Raw genomic sequence first — 19,793 nt, forward strand, 5'->3', positions numbered from 1 at the left:
TGCCATTCGTTGTTAGCAGTTGTGGGCCATTTTAGTTGATGTCCAGGCATAATGTAGTGTGCGTATATACAATAGTATATAATAGTTGGTATAGCTATGGCTGACTGACGTAATTAGAGTTGGGACTGGCGGGTCTATTGTGTAGGTGTGTAGGTGTTGGCTTAGTTCGTGGTTCGAGTCATCAAGCGCGCCTTTTTTTGCGGTCTGTTGAAGCGTGTGTGCCAATTTATGAGCATGGGCTTTTATTTTTAGCTGATTTTATTATTTATTTTGATTTGCTTTATTTTCTGACCAGCTTTTGTAATATACTAAGCCCACCATGTAAATGAGCAACGTACATATGTATGGGCGCAGCTGCTGCGCATTCACTGAAAATCTAAATATTTACAGCGCTTTCCAGACTTTTCCTTTGTGCACATAGAAGAATAATTTGATGGTTCTTTAAAACTTTCTAAGGTTCTCACGCATTTTTCAAATTATTGAAGCTCTTTTCTTTAACAAACTCTTGGCTATCAATATTGTTGGCTATTTATGTGTAAAATATCACAGTTTCTTGTAGTATTAGATGCCTGCTCTAAAATATCTAGTTCACAGTCCGAAAAAAACGTTGCTTTTTGCCATTGTCTGAGAAACGGGTTTTATTTTTCTTCGCTTACGCCCAACTGGCTGACCATGCTTTTATTTTTATTTATTTTTTTTCATTTTTTCTTATTGTGTATTTTGAACTAAAACTCGCTCTGGAGAACAATTGGCGATTGGGCTATCAATTGAAGTTGTAGCTTAGTTCGGGTCTGTCGTTTATCACGATTTACTGCCAATTGTTGTTATTATTTGTTAGGCAATGAATTGAGATCGAATCTCTGAAATATCTCCAACACTTAACCGTACCTCTCTAATGCTATTGCTTTGTCATTTTTTGGAACAACTTTTGAGTGGGCGTACGGTACGCTAAAAAATATCTAGATACATATGTATGTATAAATGTTTATACGTCCATATACTGCATACATTATAGAACTTGTTGTCTTTACCCCTGGCCTTTTCGAAAGTCCGTTTCGCCTTACCGATTTAATAAGTTAAGTGAACTAACACGTTCTTTTATTGTTTGTTTTGTTGGAGCAACCAGTTTCTCTCTCTAATTTATTAAACAGCTTTTATGCCCACCCCTTCTGAATAAAACGCCAATTTTCAGCGACTGAGATCTTTGCTAAGAACTTAATAATGTAATTCGCTTTGATTAGCATTGATTGCAACAGGATGCATTTAGATGCAGAAACATGCAAAAATGAATATAAGCGATTATTTAAATAGTGAACGGAAACGTAATTATTAAAAATGGAGAATAATCGATAGTAGAGCGTTTACTAGCCAGTCAGCTATCGATAACATGCCGCACTTGACACTTCTTCAACAGTGTTGCCCATCAAAATGGCCATAAAAACGGCAATTCATGCGCTTTAATTTCGTGTTTCCGCCTTTCGCACGCCCACCGCACTTCAAGCTCACTTGATTGACCATATAAAGAACGCCGATCTTCAACGCCTAAGAACACAAAAGCAGCGTATGGACAAAGGCAACAACCTACACAACAACCTATACCAAATGTAACTGTTATTCGCTTTTTATTTGTCAGGCCTGGATTAGATAATATTGAAACCCATTCTGAACGCAAGTTTCTCAGGCATTTTATAGTTTATTTTTTTTTTTTTTATTTGTATTCTATTTTCAATGATTTTTTAACAGAAAATCAAAAGCTCGGCTCACGTACGCGAGCAAACTTCTTTTTTGGGGTGAAGTCATCAACATACATATATGTATCGTCGCTTGCCGTCCGTTGTCCGACAATTTATCGACAAATTCGCAAACAAAAACAAAAACAATAACAAAAATTTCAAAATTAACTCATTTGCATGTGAGTGTGCGAGCTGGTACGTCCCAGTTGATGAAAACCAGTTTTTAAAATGTTTTTTATACAGCCTCGTAAATATATATATATATATATACTATATATATGTATATATTATATATATATTTTTGTTTTGTTTTTGTATATTCTTTGATTGCTGATTCATCATACCCGAAGCTTAAGCTCATTTCCCTCTCATTTCTCTGATTTTAGCTCAGCTTTACTTCTTTGAAATTGCGTGGCACGCAGTTTTATGACCACTCCTCCCCCCCTCTCTCTCTCCCTTCACATTTCCACCTAGCATAACCTGGTTAATAGTTTTGGGTTCGTAGTACGCTGCAAATTAAGGTCGCTCGACATAGTTGCTATGAATATTATGTCTACAAATTCATACACGATTGTATGTACGTACTACTTATGTGTGTGTGTGTGTGTGCTGGGCCTAGCTATGGTCAGCCCATTTAGCAGTTGCCACTTGCCCAGTAATAGCATTTCTTTATTTGTTTATGGTCTGGTCGAATGGTGTGCAAATGTCATGGTGACTCTGTTTCTTTTACCTATGGCAAATTACTTTCCTTGTTTGGCGGGGCATTCGGTTTTTTGTGTGTCACAGGGGAAACTTGAGTTTTTAATGCGGATTTTCCGCATTATTTCTGGGGGCCCTTTTGCTTTTCAAATCGCAACTAATGAGCTTTGACGCAAAAACCACACAAATATTGCTAAAAGAAAATATGTTGCATCTGATTGCCGTTGGAAAAACTGTTTTAAGAGGGTCTTGAACTCGCCATCACAGCAATTAGCTCGCATCAAAACGGTTTCGATTTTTATGTATTTCTTTTTAGATCTCATAAGGAACATGAGTCGAGATATTATATAAGAAGAACTCAACAAGCTGATTAGAATGATAATGAAAATAATATTTGATAACAAATTACATATTCGTATTTTTTATAGAGCAGCAACACACAGGTCTTAGTTTAGGAACCTTATTTGTTCTTAATCTAAATTTTCTTTCAAAAGTCTTTAGATTTTTAATAAAAATAATATATAACCATGGCCAGTGTTGAAAAACGTAGTTATTTTACTTTCTCAAGTAGAATCTCGTCTGTTTTGTATTGAATATATTAATTTCGCTTTCTATTTACGCCTGAGCTTAGCTAATGTTATCAATAGCATTTATCTTTTGAATAATTTATAATATATATTTATATAATAATACAATGTAGTATAATAATATAATAAAATATAATCTGCCAATTGTTACCTGCCGAAAATCAAATTCAACTTTAAGACATGATTGTTTATAAGCAGCTGACTCGTTTGTTAAGACGTTGCATTGTTAGATTTTGAATTGTGTTGATTCGAATTTCTAAGGGATTTGCATTCAAATTTGTCAATATTTGTTTATGCTTTTTGATCGCCTTGACTGTCGATAATCCATGGCTCTTGGCATACAAATTTGTAAATTTCTCACTTGGATATTCTTAAAACAATTTGACGGACTAAATTCGACTAAGCAAATTAGTAAGAAAAATTATTAATTTCTAGTATAAAGAAAAATTGAGGGTTACAGAAAAGTTAAAAACGCCTGGATTATCGGTTTGCTTCTATTCAAAATTGAGGAAAACCCAATGATTGATTATGTTTGATTGATGGGAACTGATAGAACAGAAATTATTTATAATTTATACGATTGTATGATGGATGTACACAAGCTATGAAATTCTGGAACACCATCGTATGCGAATCTTTTTAGTTTTAATTGCGAACTTATAAATATAAAGATAAAAAATAAATTTAATTTTGATTGAAAGATACTTTTAATTTTGCTTGAAATGATTTTTGTGATTTATATAGTAAATATTCAGGGGAAATTCCGAATTCCAATTAAATAAAGTCCATTTCAAGTTCAAGTTAATGATACCTCATTTGATATCGCATCACACACAGCTCGAATTGCAGTTGATTTCTTATGATCTGAAGAGCTTCAATAACTTCGATGGTCCGCAATTGTCACAGCGGCTGCACTCATTTGCACGCTCATCGAATTACAGATCTGCAAAGTGGACCCTCGGGCTGAAGTCATGATCAGCTAACTGTAGCTGCGATTACGTATAAACCATGGGCATATTTCCATGTAATTTAATAATGCTTGACGTCTTGCAGGAAGTAAAAAGTATTCAAAGCTTTTGCTGTTGCTGCTGCTGCATGTCCGCTACAAATTAAATCATAATTGTATTAAATATTGATTTAATTTCGAAAGAGTAACAGAGCAAGATACAAATTGCATAATGTTGGACTGACCGGGGTTGGCCTGACTTGGCATGGCCTCCAAGAGCAACCTCAGCGAGGAGCAAACGGTAACAAATCGTTTGCCCCGTCTGCCAATCATCCGAGTCTCTGTCAAAGTTTATTGATGTGCAAATTAGTATGAACTGCTCGGTGAGCTATATAATTATCCATCATGCAATGTCTGCCTGACATTGGCAGCCAGTTGACTCCACAGACGACGACGACGACGACGATGAAGGCGAAGAGGCGGCTCCAACTCTCAAGTCTATCCCAACAATGAGAGCACCTTCGGCTCATTGTTGTTGCTGGATTGTTGTTGTTACATTCCAAATTATTTTGTTCCCATGTAAGCGTGTGTTTGTGTATGTTTGTGTGTGTGGCTGTATTTTATTTAATTGTTCTCTCTTACTCTAACACAAATTTTGCTATCTTTTTTTCTGTTTAATTTTATAACGAATTGTTGAAGGTGAAAGCATTTTCACTTTCCAAAACAATTTGGTGTCAAAGCGAAACTTGGGAACAATAGCCACAGCATTGCTAATATAGGTCTAAATGAGACTCTCATATCTTAACTATACATATGTATCTATAAATATAAAATTATAATATGATATGTGTGCAGCTGAGATAGTTATTTATATAAATTAAGCTTTTTTGCTGTAGTTGTTAGATGTTAGTGTGCGGTGTTGCACAAAATGAGTAGACTTCAATAATCCCGTGGCGACGACCGACGTTCTTTATTATCAAAAATCAACTAAAGTACAGTGACATAAATTCTTATATCCAAAGCTAGCCCTAAACCCTGATTATGCTGACATTGCATATTTACGCGAGGCATCGCATTACTTCGGGCAACAACATTGTTGCGCGTTGGAGCCACTGCTGCTGTTGTGCAATATCCGCTGGGAACGGCTACATTCATGCTGACGGCGCGTGATCAATCTGAACATTTATGTTTTGCTGGTCGATTGTGTTAACTCCTCCCCCACTTAGATGAATGACGTCCTCGGCTTTCTTGAAACTGTTAATTAATGTTTGAAGATCACGTTGACGTTTGTTCCTCTGATGTCTTTGATAGAGTTTCATCGAAGCGTAGCAGGAGAGTAAAAGGATGGCCACGGTTAGCCCAGATACTATTGGCCTTCTTACTAGCCCTTCCTCTAGTTGAGCAATATCCCGCAGATTTTTTATGCTTATCTTCTGCAGGTATGGCAGGCTTGGTATCTCTTGGTGGTCTGTTATATTTAAGAGCGCAGATACCGCTGGTCCCGGGGATTTCCTCACGTAGTTTTTTTTGGTTTTGGTATACGGTGTTGTTTACCTTTATCTTGTCGTCAAAGGTAAGGAGGAACGTCCCTTTTACCATCTGCTCGTTGACTGTAGCTGCTCCGTCGTTGATGATGATTACTCCATCGTCGACTATGGTTAGAGGTTCGAGGTGGCTGGGCCGAGTTGAACAATGTGCGGTGTCACCTGAGTGTAGCTGTTGAGCGCATGTTGTGTAGGGTGACTTCTTGCAGAACGTTATTGTGAGGGCTGTACTACAATTTCCTATTGATATTACATGATTTCCACAGTCAGCTAAATTGTAGTCTTCGGCGAAATTTATTATGATGCCGTTGTGTTGGACAGGGTATACGGTTAATTTTTTACATACTATGCTAGGCTTAGGATATCTTATAATGAAATGTAGAAAATTTTCGCTTAACAAAACTTTAATTTGAGATACTTCCATTAAGTCAGTAATAGTGATATTTATAGAGTGTTCATTAACAATGTTTTTTAAATCAGTGGAATCCAAAATGGAGGGGTTTACAATTCCAACCTTTGCAAGTGTTACTGATAGTATTAAGGTTTTTAACTCTGAGATAATTATTCTATTTCTTGTTAGCAGCGTTTCATATAAATGCTCTGTGTCTACTTGTTTTACTTTTGTGTTTTTTACTAGGAGGTTTACGGTGTCAGTTAGCTTATTAATTTGTTCCTGCATTTTTGTGTTTATGGTTATCTGCCTATTTTCTGACTCTACAAGTTCATTCTGTGTAAATTTTAGTTTCTCGAAATCATCATGGTCTGGCGTGCCAGCTACGACCTTTAGAACGGTGCCTAGCATATTGATACTCCCTAGCATGTCTATGGTGGACATTTACTGTAGCTATTAATGTTTCTATATGTTGTATGTCTGCGTCTAATAACATTCTCATATGTGATCGGGGGAAATGGTTTGCTAATTCTTTCGTATTTTTTACTATTTCTGAGTATAGGGTAAGGTTGGTTGAGTGCTTCAAGTATTGGAAATCCGTCCAAATGGTTACGTATCCGTCCAAGATCGGTATGTAGTCCATGTTAGTATAGTCAGTCAATTTCGCTGTTATCGTTGTAGCAAAAAGAAGTATAGTCCAAATCCTAAAAAGATAAAAAAGGGAATTTAATGTTTTGCCTATCTTAGATTGTCCTTGTGGACCACCCTCCCTTTTATTAAGACTGTTGTCCCCAAGTCTGCGTCAATTTTGCCTTCGTTGTATAGTGGTGTCAGTTTGTTCCCTAAGCGTCTGTTTGTTTTTTCCAAAACTGTGTCGCCTATTTGGAATTGTCTATTGTGTCTTGTTTCGTTTACTCTATTTGTTAGGAGTTGTTGTGCCTTTTGAATTTTATTTCCTATCTCTATTTCGAGTTCTGGGGAGGATGAGTGGATTATATCGATTGGTCGTTTGTCCGTTACTGAGTGAATTGTATTGTTATATTCGATAGTTGCTTGAAGTATCGTTTCAACAGTGTCAGTAATTTTCCTTTGAGCTGTTAGGCATCTTGCAATGTCACCGAGGGTGCTATGGAATCTCTCGACTTGTCCGTTTGATGTACTATGGAGTGGTGGGGCATTTACGATTTGAATGTTATATTGATTGTTTAGCAGAGATTTTATTGTTTCGGACTTTATGGAGGGCTCGTTATCGCAATAGATCGTCTTGGTATGCCGGTAAAAATTTACAAGTTGTAAAATTGCTGATTGTATGTCAATTATTGTCCTTGAAGCGATGGGTTGAACAATTGCAAATTTTGAAAATTTATCTATGCACGTAAGGAAGTATTTTTTATTGGTTGAGTATATGTCTATGTGTAGTATTTCGCCCACATAGGAAGGTATGGGTGTTTCTCCAAGTATTTGTTTTTGTGGGTGACGATTGTACTTAGCTGTTTTACAAATTTTACAATTTGAAACAACTTCGTTCGTTAATTTTGTCATTTTCGGAAAAAAAATAGTCTTGTAAAATCTGCTTCACATTTTCTTGGGCTGCTCTGTGAGCCCGATTGTGTTCTGTTGCAATTATTTCTTTCTGTTCGTTTTTATCAAAAATGTCATTTACTATGTACTTTGTATATCGAAATGTTGTTGTTGGAAAAGTTTCTATTAGTTTATGTTGTATGAATGCTAATATTGGTAACTCGCAATGGATTGCATTTACGACATCTTTTTTGACTACATCGCAAACTCTTTTGATTAACGAGTCTCTGTTTGAGAAATGAATTGTATGTCGGATTTTCTTACCAAATAGGATAACTGTACGATCAGAGGCTATATTATTTTCTTCTATTATAATTTGGTTTTGGAAACAGTTGATTGGTTTGTCTGTTGTGTCTATGGTGTATGTGAGCGATATTTCGCTGTGAATTGTGGCTCTGTCTGACTGTACATCGTCCTCTAGGGCATGAATATTATGCCGTGACAGTGCGTCCGCAACGTAGTTCTCCTTCCCTGGCTTGTAATAGATGTTTGCGTTATATTCATCTATAAAAGCTTTCCAACGCCTGATTTTTGCGTTCGGGTTTCGGTCGGATACTGCAAACGTCAGAGGCTGATGGTCCGTAAAGATATTTAAATTTTTTACCCCATATAGATAATTTCGGAGGTTTTTTAAAGCCCAAACTATTGCAAGTAGTTCCCTCTCATTTGTTGCAAAGATAAGCTCTCTATCCTTTAATGTTCTTGATATCATGGTGATTGGTTTTCCACCTTGTGACAGAACTGCCCCAAGACCAGAGGATGAAGCGTCCGTTGTTAAATCAAACGGCTTCTTGTAGTCAGGGTAGAGCAACATTACATTTTCGGATGCAAGAACCTCTTTTAGCTTCTCGAATGCCGCATGTTGACTCTCGTCAAATTTTACTGGAATTTTTTTGGATTGTCCGGCGCTCACTTTGCCATTTTGGCCTTTTAAGATGTCGCTTATAGGTTTTGCTATAGACGCGAAGTCCTTGATGAAACACCTATAGTAGCTTGCCAACCCAAGGAATGATCTGACGTTAAACAAAGTTGTTGGTACTTCATAGTTACGAATCGCTTCAACTTTACTTGGACATGTCTTTATACCATTACTTGAGACTACGAAACCTAGGTATTCTACACTTTCTTTGAAAAAGTGCGACTTTTCTGGTGAAACTCTCATGTTGGCCTCGTATAGCTTATCTAGGACCCAGGCGATATGCTTGACATGGCTTTCCATATTTTCAGAAAAAATGATTACGTCGTCTACGTAAACATAACAAGATTTTCCAATTTGCTCTCTGAGCACATCGTCAATGGCTCTCTGAAAAATACTAGGTGCATTTTTCAAGCCAAAAGGGAGCCTGCAGAACTCATACTTTCCGCTTCCTACAGAAAAGGCTGTTTTTTCTCTATCTTTTTCGGCAAGTAAAATCTGGTGGAATCCGGATTTTAAATCTAGTGTTGTAAAGTACTTTGCTGTGCCTAAGTTGGATAAAATGGAGGCTATATTGGGAATGGGGTATTTGTCATCTATTGTCTTTTTGTTTAGTTTTCTGAAGTCTATAACTAAACGTTTCTTTTTTCTTCCCTGCTCGTCGGTACCTTTTTTATCTACAACCCACACGGGGTTATTGTATGGTGACTGGGACGGACGTATTATACCGTTTTCTAACAGATCTTGAGTTTCTGTGTTTACGAATTCTGATACGCCCATTGGGTATGGATATAATTTTGAATAAATGGGATTCTCGTCCTCTGTTCTAATAGTTGCAATGACATTTGTATTATACGGAAGCGCTTCATTTGGTTCCGCAAATACTCCTGCTCGGGCTTTGAGCATTGTTTGAAATTCCGTTGTTATAGCCTGAGGGGCTTCTATACTGCGGGCGAAATTTGTGGCGAACATATAACGTTCATGATTTGACTCAACTTCTTGAGCCAATGCCAATGCAGAGGGAAGATCAATTGGTCTAGCTGAGAATAGGACATCACTTAAGGCCTTCCTGGTTCCTGAGATGAATACTCGCAGGGCGTCTGCTCTATATTTCTCATTTAGCGAAGAGGCAACGGTGGTGTCGTAGGTCATGATTGTCTTATTTATAAGTAAAGTCAGTTTCTTTTCTACCTCGTCGTAGTACTGCAGTAGTGTCAAATTTCCTTGGCGGAGTGTTGACATCTCCTGTTCAATTAAGTATATCGGTCGTTTGTCGGAGTACGTGAAATCTAACCGATTTATAATGGCCTTAAAATTTAGAGGAGTGTCGAAAGAAGAGAGTACCATATCAGCAGCGTTCTTAATTTTGTTTCTTAATATTCCCAAAGCTTGATAATGCTTTGAGCTACCATCGTATTTCTCATATACCTTGTATGCGATATGCGCAGCCTTTCTCCAAGATACATAAGTTTCGCTTTTTTCCTTCAAAGTCCGGGAGGGACTTCATGATGTCAAGGGTTTCGTTGCAAATAACACCTATTTTGATTTCTGCCTCCTTGAAAGTTTCTACCTCGGGTGCGCTAACCTGTACTGAATTTATACGTTGTTCAATTTCGTTTAATTTTCTATCAAAGCTATCTTTTTGAGCAGCTAAAGCGCTTGCGACTGCGCCTTCTACTATAGCTTTTAATTGATCTGAATTCAAAGCCATTTTTAAATTTTCTGTGTTGTAAATTTTTCGAAAATTTGTTATTAAATCTTGTATTTCACTATCACTCATAGGGCAAGTAAAGACAGGGAATTTTGCGTGCTGCGTTTTTTGTTATTAATAATTAATATTTAAAGGTTGAAATTGTATTTTTATTTGTTTTTACTCCTTAATTTCTTTTTTTGCAATGAACACTCTACTCACATGTTCTTATATTATGTTAGTAGACTGTATGTTGTGTGTTTCTTCGCTGATGAGCCGCTTCGTGGTGGGTGTCTTCGCTGCGTACTGCTTCGTCTAATGCTGCTTTCTTTTTTTCTTTTTTCGTTTTGGTTATGCGTTTTAGTTGTCTTGCTGTTTTTTTTTTTTTTGCACTTGTGGGGTATTTATCTCACTGAATGCTTGTTTTAATCGAAGTTTTAATTTCGTTTTTTTTTTTTTTGTTTTTTTGGGTTCGTTTCGGTTGGGCGCCAATTAAGCTTTTTTTGCTGTAGTTGTTAGATGTTAGTGTGCGGTGTTGCACAAAATGAGTAGACTTCAATAATCCCGTGGCGACGACCGACGTTCTTTATTATCAAAAATCAACTAAAGTACAGTGACATAAATTCTTATATCCAAAGCTAGCCCTAAACCCTGATTATGCTGACATTGCATATTTACGCGAGGCATCGCATTACTTCGGGCAACAACATTGTTGCGCGTTGGAGCCACTGCTGCTGTTGTGCAATATCCGCTGGGAACGGCTACATTCATGCTGACGGCGCGTGATCAATCTGAACATTTATGTTTTGCTGGTCGATTGTGTTAACTTATATGTATAGAGCTTATCAAAGTAGAATAATAAATGAATAATAATACTCTTTAAAGGTATAAAAACACCTGAAAGAATTTGATCTAACGAAGGCCTCCAATTGGCCACGCCTGAAAGAGCTGAGAGATCTATAGAATTTGTGTGTCTATAGATCTAATTGTAGAGCACTACAACAATGGGAAGTTCTAGTTCTAGATACTCTTTATAAACGAAAGAATGCAATTATTATTTGTTTAATTTGCCACGCCTTCGATGTAGACCTATAGAAGAACCTAACAGTCAAGTATAAATGTTCTAGCTAAAGGCTTTGCTATTTTCAAAGTTTTCAAAACCTTATCTACATACTATATATAAACTGTACTCATAAAGTACAATTTTAGATTAGGTTTATATGTATATAGGTTTCTATGTATATAGAGGTATATAATCTATAATTCATATTGAAATTCATTCATCTGTATCGAAGATCCACAAGTGAATACATTTATTATACCCTGAACCCATTGAAAATGGGAAATCAGGGTATAATGGTTTTGTGAAAAAGTATGTAACGGGCAGAAGGAGGCGTGGCAGACCCCACAAAGTATATATATTCTTGATCAGCGTGACGAGCTGAGTTGATATAGCCCTGTCCGTCTGTCCGTCCGTCCGTCCGTCCGTCCGTCCGTCCGTCCGTCCGTATGAGTGCGTCGATCTCAGAAGTTATAAGAGCTAGAGAGCTGAAATTTGGCATGCATACTCGTGTGTACCATACGCAGTACGAGTTTGCTTTATTTTTTCGAGAATTCATCCGATAACTTTTTTATCGAGAACAATCGAAAAATCGGAATTGTTTTTTCAGCCTAATTTGAACATTTTTAGACCTGGAGTCTTCAAATTTGCGTTTTATATAAAGTTAATCGATACAAAGATTTTGTAATTTACAGATTTTGGATACCACGCCCCCTTTCCCCCCAATTAAAAAAAACATTTCAAGTACTAGAGACTTGTGCTTTGGAATGTACACACATATTCATCATATGATTACACTCTTAAAGTTTCATTAAGATCTTATGTCTACAAAAGAAATTATTCAACAAATAAATTCTCATAATATTGCCCACACTGCAGCGCAGCCCAAGCGCAGTCGCTGCTTACTGTGCAGTTAGCAGAGCGCAGGCTTATGCGTGCGTGTGGATGCATGTGTATGTATGTGTGCATAAAAATGCAGAATGATTAGAATATCAGCTTAGAGGGTTCAGGGTATCTCCTAGTCGAGCAGTCTCGACTAGAGCCTTCTTACTTGTTTGCTTATGCATTTATGTAAAATGAATAATTTATGAGAAAGCAATGAAAAGTCAGTTAATGCATACCCTTATATACAATTAAATAATTTTGAATAATATTATGAATAATTATATTAAAACTTTGAATTTAAACTTCAATTCGAATCAGTTGATCGCAAATGTTTTCATAGAATGTATTTGGGTTTTTTGTGTGTGCATTTTTCGAGTATAGTATATGGATATTTATCATATATTATATCATATCATATCTTGTAGCACTTATCATTTCAGTCAGCCCACTCACAAACCTTTTTTTTATTACTATATATTTGTCGAGTGGCTGACTCAGTTATATTTAATAAATAATATCTTTATATGCCCAGCAAATGCACACTCCTCATAGTTATATATGTGTATGTGTGTGTGTGTAGAGAGCTGCTAATTGGCCAGCTTTCATTGCAATAATAAAAATATTTGAATTGTGACTAAGAGAGACAACGAGCCCAATTGGCATATTCAAAAGCCAACACAAATGCAAATAAATATATATACATATGTACGCACACACATAAATATATCTATATTATATATAAGAGTTTACATATATCTTTATACATATATACATTTGTAATATTCATATACGTATATGCCAATCGAACGTTAGCATGATGACAATAATAGACGATTTCACAAAATACGATACCAAAAGCAAAAAAAAAAAAAAGAAGCAATGCATGAGTGCGCATGACTGCCAGATACCCTGTAAGTCAACTGAAGCAAAGCTTTTTGACAGCTAAACCTATGCATTAAGTTTTCGTTATTAAATTTCAATTACTATAAAGCTTTACACTTGTCGTCGCTTATACCCCTTTAGACCATACACATGAGTGCAGGGTATCAGACAATAGCATAGCAGTAGTAAATAGCTGACTGAAATTGGCAAAACTTTTGCCTTTAGCCTTCTGTCGTTTGCCTTGTGCCTTTTGCCACACGCAAAATCTGATATCGAATTTGAGTGTCAGCCAAAGTGGCCCAAACAATGTGTCGAGGCGGAGGAGGAGGAGGAGGTGGAGGAATAGCAAGAAGACATTTAGTCTATGCTCTTAGCTCAAGTCTATTTGCCAGTACTTTGGGAGTATTTAATTTAATTTGAGTCCGCAAAAAACAGGCACTAATTTATGCACCCCTCTGCGGTTTTCAGTTCGAACTCGTATGGTTAAACAATAAGAGATATAGACATTGGTTAATTACAAAGCTGTCTGGATTCTGTTATCGCGCATAGATGAACAAGTTTATGTGACGGCGGATTTGGCAACTCAGTTGGGATTGAGTTGGGGTGAAATATGACCCCCAAAAAAGAATTCCGAATGGCAAAAATAATATAAATAAATGTATCAAATTACCCAAATACATTGATTTTTTCTCTTGGCAGCCTTGAAATTCTCAGTAAAATGAGTTCAGTTGAGAAAGAGAGAGAGACATGAGTGAAGATAGTTAAGAACGTTTTGTAGTTCGGGCTCGAATCAAATAAACTAAATAACTAATACTCTGCTACTTGCCTGTAGCCGTGCCCATGAGAAGCACGTAGAAGAGCGGTGCGCATGTAATAACAATAGTTTGAGAAATTTAAAGCATTTGTGTTACGAGTTTTATTGTGTGCGATTATAAAAGTAAAAGACTAATATAACGCCTCTAGTCAAAGAAATACTCTTGGCCCTCCTTCTTATAGCTTACAGTTGTGGCGCCTGTAGCCAGCAATTCAGTCTTCTTCTTGCGTAGCCTGGATATGACACGGAAATAGTTGGCGACTATCTTGGCCACAGCCGGTCGCTTCTCCTCGCCGACCAGCTGATTCTCGCAGCGCGCGAATATGTTGAAGAGATCGCCGCCCTTCTTATAGTAGGTCATGATCTGCTCGCGATGAATCCAGTTCATTAGAGTTTCGTGGCTGCATGACTCGTAGATGCGAAACAGGTGGTAGTACTTTTCGTAGCTCTCCGCCATTTTGCGGTGCTTCAGCTCGTCGAAGTTGGGCAGAGTCAGACTGGGCTGCCGTATGATAAAGTAGGGATCGTGCTGGATCGAATAGTTGGCGAAGCGCACCGACGGCCAGTCCAGCATCAGAATCGTATCGTATAGCTTCTTCGGATGCCCCAGTATGCCGTGGGCCACGTCTATCATATGCAGCTGCGGCCCCGGCACAATATATTCCATCTCCACCTGTGCAATTCGGGCATCCGTGCCACGATACTTACGCTCTCCTATCCATAGCACCGGCATATCCTCGTCGGCTACATTCCTCAGCTCCTGAATCAGCGGCGAAATCTGGGCGCGATAGTTAAAGATCTTGCATTTGCTGCCATAGAGCAGGGATCGCTCGACCGGTGTGAATTTCAGGTACTTGGGGCAATTACTTAGAAAGTGTTCGGATCGAAAGAGTCGATTCATTTCCATCTCGATCACGTAATAGGCCCGCCTATGCATCGTGATCCAAACAATCTGAGTGCTGACCGCTAGAAAGTATTCGTAAAAGTATAGATCCTTGATCGTCGACGATATATTGACGACCTCCTTGGTGTGGTAGAACTTCTTCAATTCGCCGTCGCCCATCACGATCGCACTGTAGTTCCGAGCGACAAGCATGCGGTACAGCCTCAGGTTCGTTGAGAATATTCGCTTCATCTCGTTGGTCTGCTCGCTTTGCACCTGTGCCATATTCCCAGCCAGCTCGTCGCGGCGAATCAGCAAGAATTCGACCAGGCGCAGAAAATACTCAAAGTATATGATGAGAGCATGGAGCAGCCTATGGACAGCTGGCTTATGCATGAACTCTATAAACTTCCTAGAGATGAACTCTTTCGGCATCATGAACAATACCAGGTCGCGTACATCGTTAATCACCACAGTATCCGCATCGAATGTGGTGTCGGGTCGGGCGAACAGCTCGCGGAAGATCAGCTCCTCCTCCTGGTTGATCGTCCGCAGGAACCTATATCCATTCGTATCCACATAGCGATCGTTTGCATTCTCCAAGTCGAAGAATTGCTGAAAGTGCAGTCCATCCGCTTTCTCATCCCATGACCACTTGCCGCTCTGGTATTTCGGGGCCGCGCTATCCACGTGCAAGCGGTTCATCCTCTATAAACATATACATTTATCATCTGTAGATAGTTTATAATGTTATCTTTATTATTTTTTATGCAGTTTTTTTAGTGTTTCGTGTAGTGTAGATCTTGTGTGTGGTTTTGTTTTGGTATAGGTTTGTGTTGTTTTCTTTGTGTAGTTTTTTTGTATTATGATGTATTTTTATATGTGTGTGGTGATATCTGGTGTAAGACTACTATATGATTATATTTTTTGTTCAAGTCAACTTCCGAGATCCTAAGATCTCTCCTTTTACCGCTTAAATAGGAATACACCTTACTTCAGTTTCCTTCTCTCTCTTTCTATGAACTTGTTATCTCTCTCATCTTCTTATATTCTATCTCTTTCATTCTGACATTCTCTCTCCCTTTCTATATCTTAGATATGTAGCTCTTTATCTCTCTTTCTCTCTCTCTCTCTCTTTCTCTGAGTTTCTTTCAATCTGTTTCCTCCTCTCTCTCTTCTCTCTGCCTATGGTATTACTGTATCTCTCACTCTCTCTCTTTTCCTTCTATATGCTTTCTTTCCTTGTTTCTCTCTCTCTCCCTTTCTCTCTTCGTCAACCTCCTTCCAACCACAGCCAATAAATATATTTAAACATTTAATATTCAAAGTTCAATTTAATGGTGAATAAAATAAAATACAGTTAGATTTATAGTAGTTCGTTAGACAACGAGTCGAACGATTGCAATTAGCACCGTCTCTGCTGCAATCAGAGCTTGTTAGACGGCGCTCATCAAGATCTACTGGCTACAAGGTCACAGAGCGTTAACAGCGATGAAAATGCAATTTGATGGCCAATCAAACCAAGCGATTCAAATATGCAAAGCAGAAGCAAATTAACAACAGATGCCAAACATAGCGCCCGTGGGCAGGTTCGAAAACATTGCAAAATCCGAAAAATCAAATTGCTTTGACTACAACGATTTTGACCCATTTCGAGTGAGTCAGACGTGAGGCGCTTCGCTGCTTGGCTGCGCATGCGCGACTGCTCGACTGCGCCGAGAAGTAGAAATAGAAATTGGAGCTGCATTCGAAATAGTTTAAAGACCTCCATAATACCTATATATATATACCTAGATATATAGCTGGTATATAGATTGCAAGCTGGCTTTTGCTTGCGAAATTATGTAACGGCTTTTGGCTAAACGGCATGAGTTTTGCGCATTTGGCAAAGTGTTTCTCTACCCTGTAACCAGGCGACACACTGGGTATATTGACTAATGATATCACCATAACAGTTGCTGGAAAATAGAAAAATCATAAGCTGTAACGTCATAATAGATATGAATCATTTGTATTTACTATATTTAACATTTTTATAAATAAGATTTTATATAACATTTATAGTGAATTATTTGTAATAGAGCTAAAGTAAAACCATTGAAGTCAAAGAGTTGCATATAGGGTATGTGCCTATTCGTGCTCTCTAGCATACTTTGACTTCTATGGCTTTAGCTGTTGTTGCTTCTCCATTGTTTTCAGCTGCAATGCAGCAATGCTGCCTGTACTTAAAATTTACTTTACTTGACTCAACAAATCAAATCTTCCCTCTCTTTCATGCACTATATCTATGTGTCTCTCTCTGTTAATTATCGCTATTTTGCTATTGTTTTGGAGTTTGCGTAAATGTTTCTGTCTTTTTCTTGTTGTTTTGTTTTTAACAAGTCTCCCCCACTCGTCTACAAAATAACTGTATATGTAGATAGATACAAATGTTGCCTTTGAGTGGGGTTCCAGGTTTCGGTCTGTACCCTTTTCGTGTTTCAGGAAACCATTTAGCATTGCCTGAGAACTAAGTCGCTTGTCACTTTGTTTTGCGTCTCCTCTACAATTATTTACGACTGCTTAATAAGGTGGCATTCGCTGTTATTGCTGTGGTTGTTGTTGTTGTTGCTGCTGTTGGATAATATGCGCTTACCTGTTGCAGTTATGGACAGATTGCCACAGATCTTTAGGTAACGTATTATAACAGTTTGTCAGTCACTCAGGTTAACTGCATATATGTAAGCGATAGCTATAAAGTATAGAGAAATTATAGATGTTTTTGCTCTTAGCTAAGCAGCTTAACTGTAGCTGCTTTACAAATGTAGCGTGGGAATGATAAAATAGAAAAAAATATTTTCTTATTTTTAAATTCATTTATATACTATTTTATCTATAATGTATGTATATTTTTATTATATTTAAATAACGTTAAATTTACAAACAATAGATGCCTTTCATTTGCTATGATGTATTTTATAGTCCAAATTATAATTTAGGGTTTTATGCATTTCCATAAATTTATAAATAGTTATTTTTAAGTATATAAAGTGTTGAGTCCATTGATTGCAGGCGTCTTAATCATATATAATCTAACATTAAATGTTTTTATTTCTTATAAAAGAAAGTTTTGTCAGACACGAATGCTTTAGATGTTGATAATTTATGCCCTAATAGCCCATTTATTTATTTATTCCAATAAGATGTATACCATTAAATCTACATATACTTTAGTGGGTTCAACTGCCAGCCTACTGTCGTCCTGTCTTTTCGTGTCTTCTTTCTTATTCAGACTTTAAATTTAACCAATACTTTGCCTATCGACATCAAATTTTGTTTCAAACGATCGACAGATTTTTCTCATTTCTAGAATATCGATAATAAACAGTATCGATTTTACAATTTAAGAACAAAATCCACAAAACTTGAAAACATTTTCGAGGACTTCCTATCCTTCCACTAGATATGAACAAATGTGGACAAAAATTGGTTTTCCAGTTTATAAATATATAGCTATGACAGTTTAACTTTTATAATACTCTCAGAATAGAAGCCCAAAGGAATTCAAGAATATATTTCAAAAGAGTTTCGCAGGGATTTAGCTGCTGTGAATGGTCCTAGTCAGATGAAAGTTCTCTTGTTTATATTTATTGTTACATTCAAGTTTCACAGCTTCAAGAGCTTCCCCGGTCACTGCTTAAGCTCATAGTATTTGCGGCTATCGTCATAAATAAATCACATACATTTGGCAGTTGGTCTAAACGCGCGAGTCAAATGAAGTGAAGTCGACAGACATTTGCCCAAGTTGATAATAAAAACTCAAACTAACTAAAAGACTACAGATTCATCATAGACTCGAGGCATAAAACATGTTTTTCCCATACATAATTAGCTCATAAATTTGTTGTCTTCGCTTGAACAAAAGGAACTTTGCAGTTTTTGAGCAGCTTTGATTGTGGAATTTGTTGAATCTGTTCCGAGTTACTCGGAGCTCAACCAACAGTAGCCCGCTAAGAGATACAATGTGCTTTAACTTAGTCACTTCTTGGCCCTGAAATGTTCGCTCTGTTGGCTCAGCTTAATGGTCTGTACACGAATAAGTATTTCCCTTGGCAACATTTAAAAATTAATGATATCCAAAATATCCAAAATGATACAGCTGCTAACCACAGGGAAGTCGGAAGATTTTATACATATTATTGATGTGCAAATGATTTGAGTTGTCTTTAAAATTATAAAAATAATTTATACGAAATTTAACTCAGTAATTTTTATAGATGTGTTTACCGAATTGACTAAATTGGATTGTAAATTAATATAAAATTTAATGTACATTAAAAAAAAACAATATAATCCAATTTGAAATAGTATTCGGTTATATTAAATTTTTAAGTAAATCTTTCAATTCAATTTAGTTTTTATATTATAATAAATTGATTTGTTTCTTAAATCTGTCTGGTTTATTAATTATCGCCTTTATAAATTAAGTTTTTTAATAAATCCTTCAATTTGTTAAACGATATTTAAACTCTCTTTGCATTGTATAATCAATGTTTATTATTATTTAAACAGCTGATTTTCCGTCATGAAAAAGTTTATTTACTTTTCATTTTTTTTGAACTGTTTAACTTCATAACTGAGTGATAATTTTTTTGTTTTTTTATTTTTTATTTCTCATCGTGTTTTGCAATGTCTTTGGGAGCGCTCCATTAGCGCGGGCAGCGTAATTAAAAAGCTGTTAAAATTAGAGGTGTTGTAGTCACAATTTTTTCCTCTTCTTTATTTTTCGGGGAACACAAAAGAATTGCGACTGAGAGAGCCTCCACTTGTTAGCCACAACACAAACAATTAAAGCCACATTTTGTCTGCTGACTTGTGCAATTTTTAATCACTCGCCGAAAACTTGTGAGAATCATATGTAGTTAAAAAAAATATTATTTTCGACTGTCTTCTTAGGGTAATAGACCTTGTAAGTGCAGATTTTCATGTATGTTTGTCTATTTCATAATACATAATTCATACTGAGTTATTCTTAGATATTAATCACAGTGTCTTTGACCCCTTGGATCTTTGTTATGTTGTCCAAGTATTGGTCAATTGTTTTTTGTTTTGTTTAAATAAAGATCTTAAAGTAGTTGAGTGTAATTATTTCTTTATTTGCTTTTTAATTTTAAAAAATTACTAATTACTAAAATAATAATAA

At 36.7% G+C, this 19,793-nt stretch overlaps 2 protein-coding genes across 3 annotated transcripts in view; one reads left to right on the top strand and one right to left on the bottom strand.

The window, feature by feature from the left end:
* The window catches only part of LOC6583205 (bicaudal D-related protein homolog), a 33,900-nt gene that overhangs the window by 4,584 nt on the left and 9,523 nt on the right, over window positions 1-19,793 (top strand). The window lies entirely within an intron of this gene.
* Window positions 13,807-15,477, bottom strand: LOC6583206. The gene has a single exon (XM_002008844.4). It carries the CDS (start codon window positions 15,314-15,316, stop codon window positions 13,874-13,876), a length of 1,443 nt encoding a protein of 480 aa, XP_002008880.1. The 5' UTR covers window positions 15,317-15,477; the 3' UTR covers window positions 13,807-13,873.

This window comes from Drosophila mojavensis, unplaced genomic scaffold (assembly GCF_018153725.1).
Source record: "Drosophila mojavensis isolate 15081-1352.22 unplaced genomic scaffold, ASM1815372v1 contig_74, whole genome shotgun sequence".
Lineage (NCBI taxonomy): Eukaryota > Metazoa > Arthropoda > Insecta > Diptera > Drosophilidae > Drosophila > Drosophila mojavensis.

Bases quoted from the DNA above. Each gene is read 5' to 3' on its own strand.
- LOC6583206 (XM_002008844.4), bottom strand. From the start codon at position 15,316: ATGAACCGCTTGCACGTGGATAGCGCGGCCCCGAAATACCAGAGCGGC.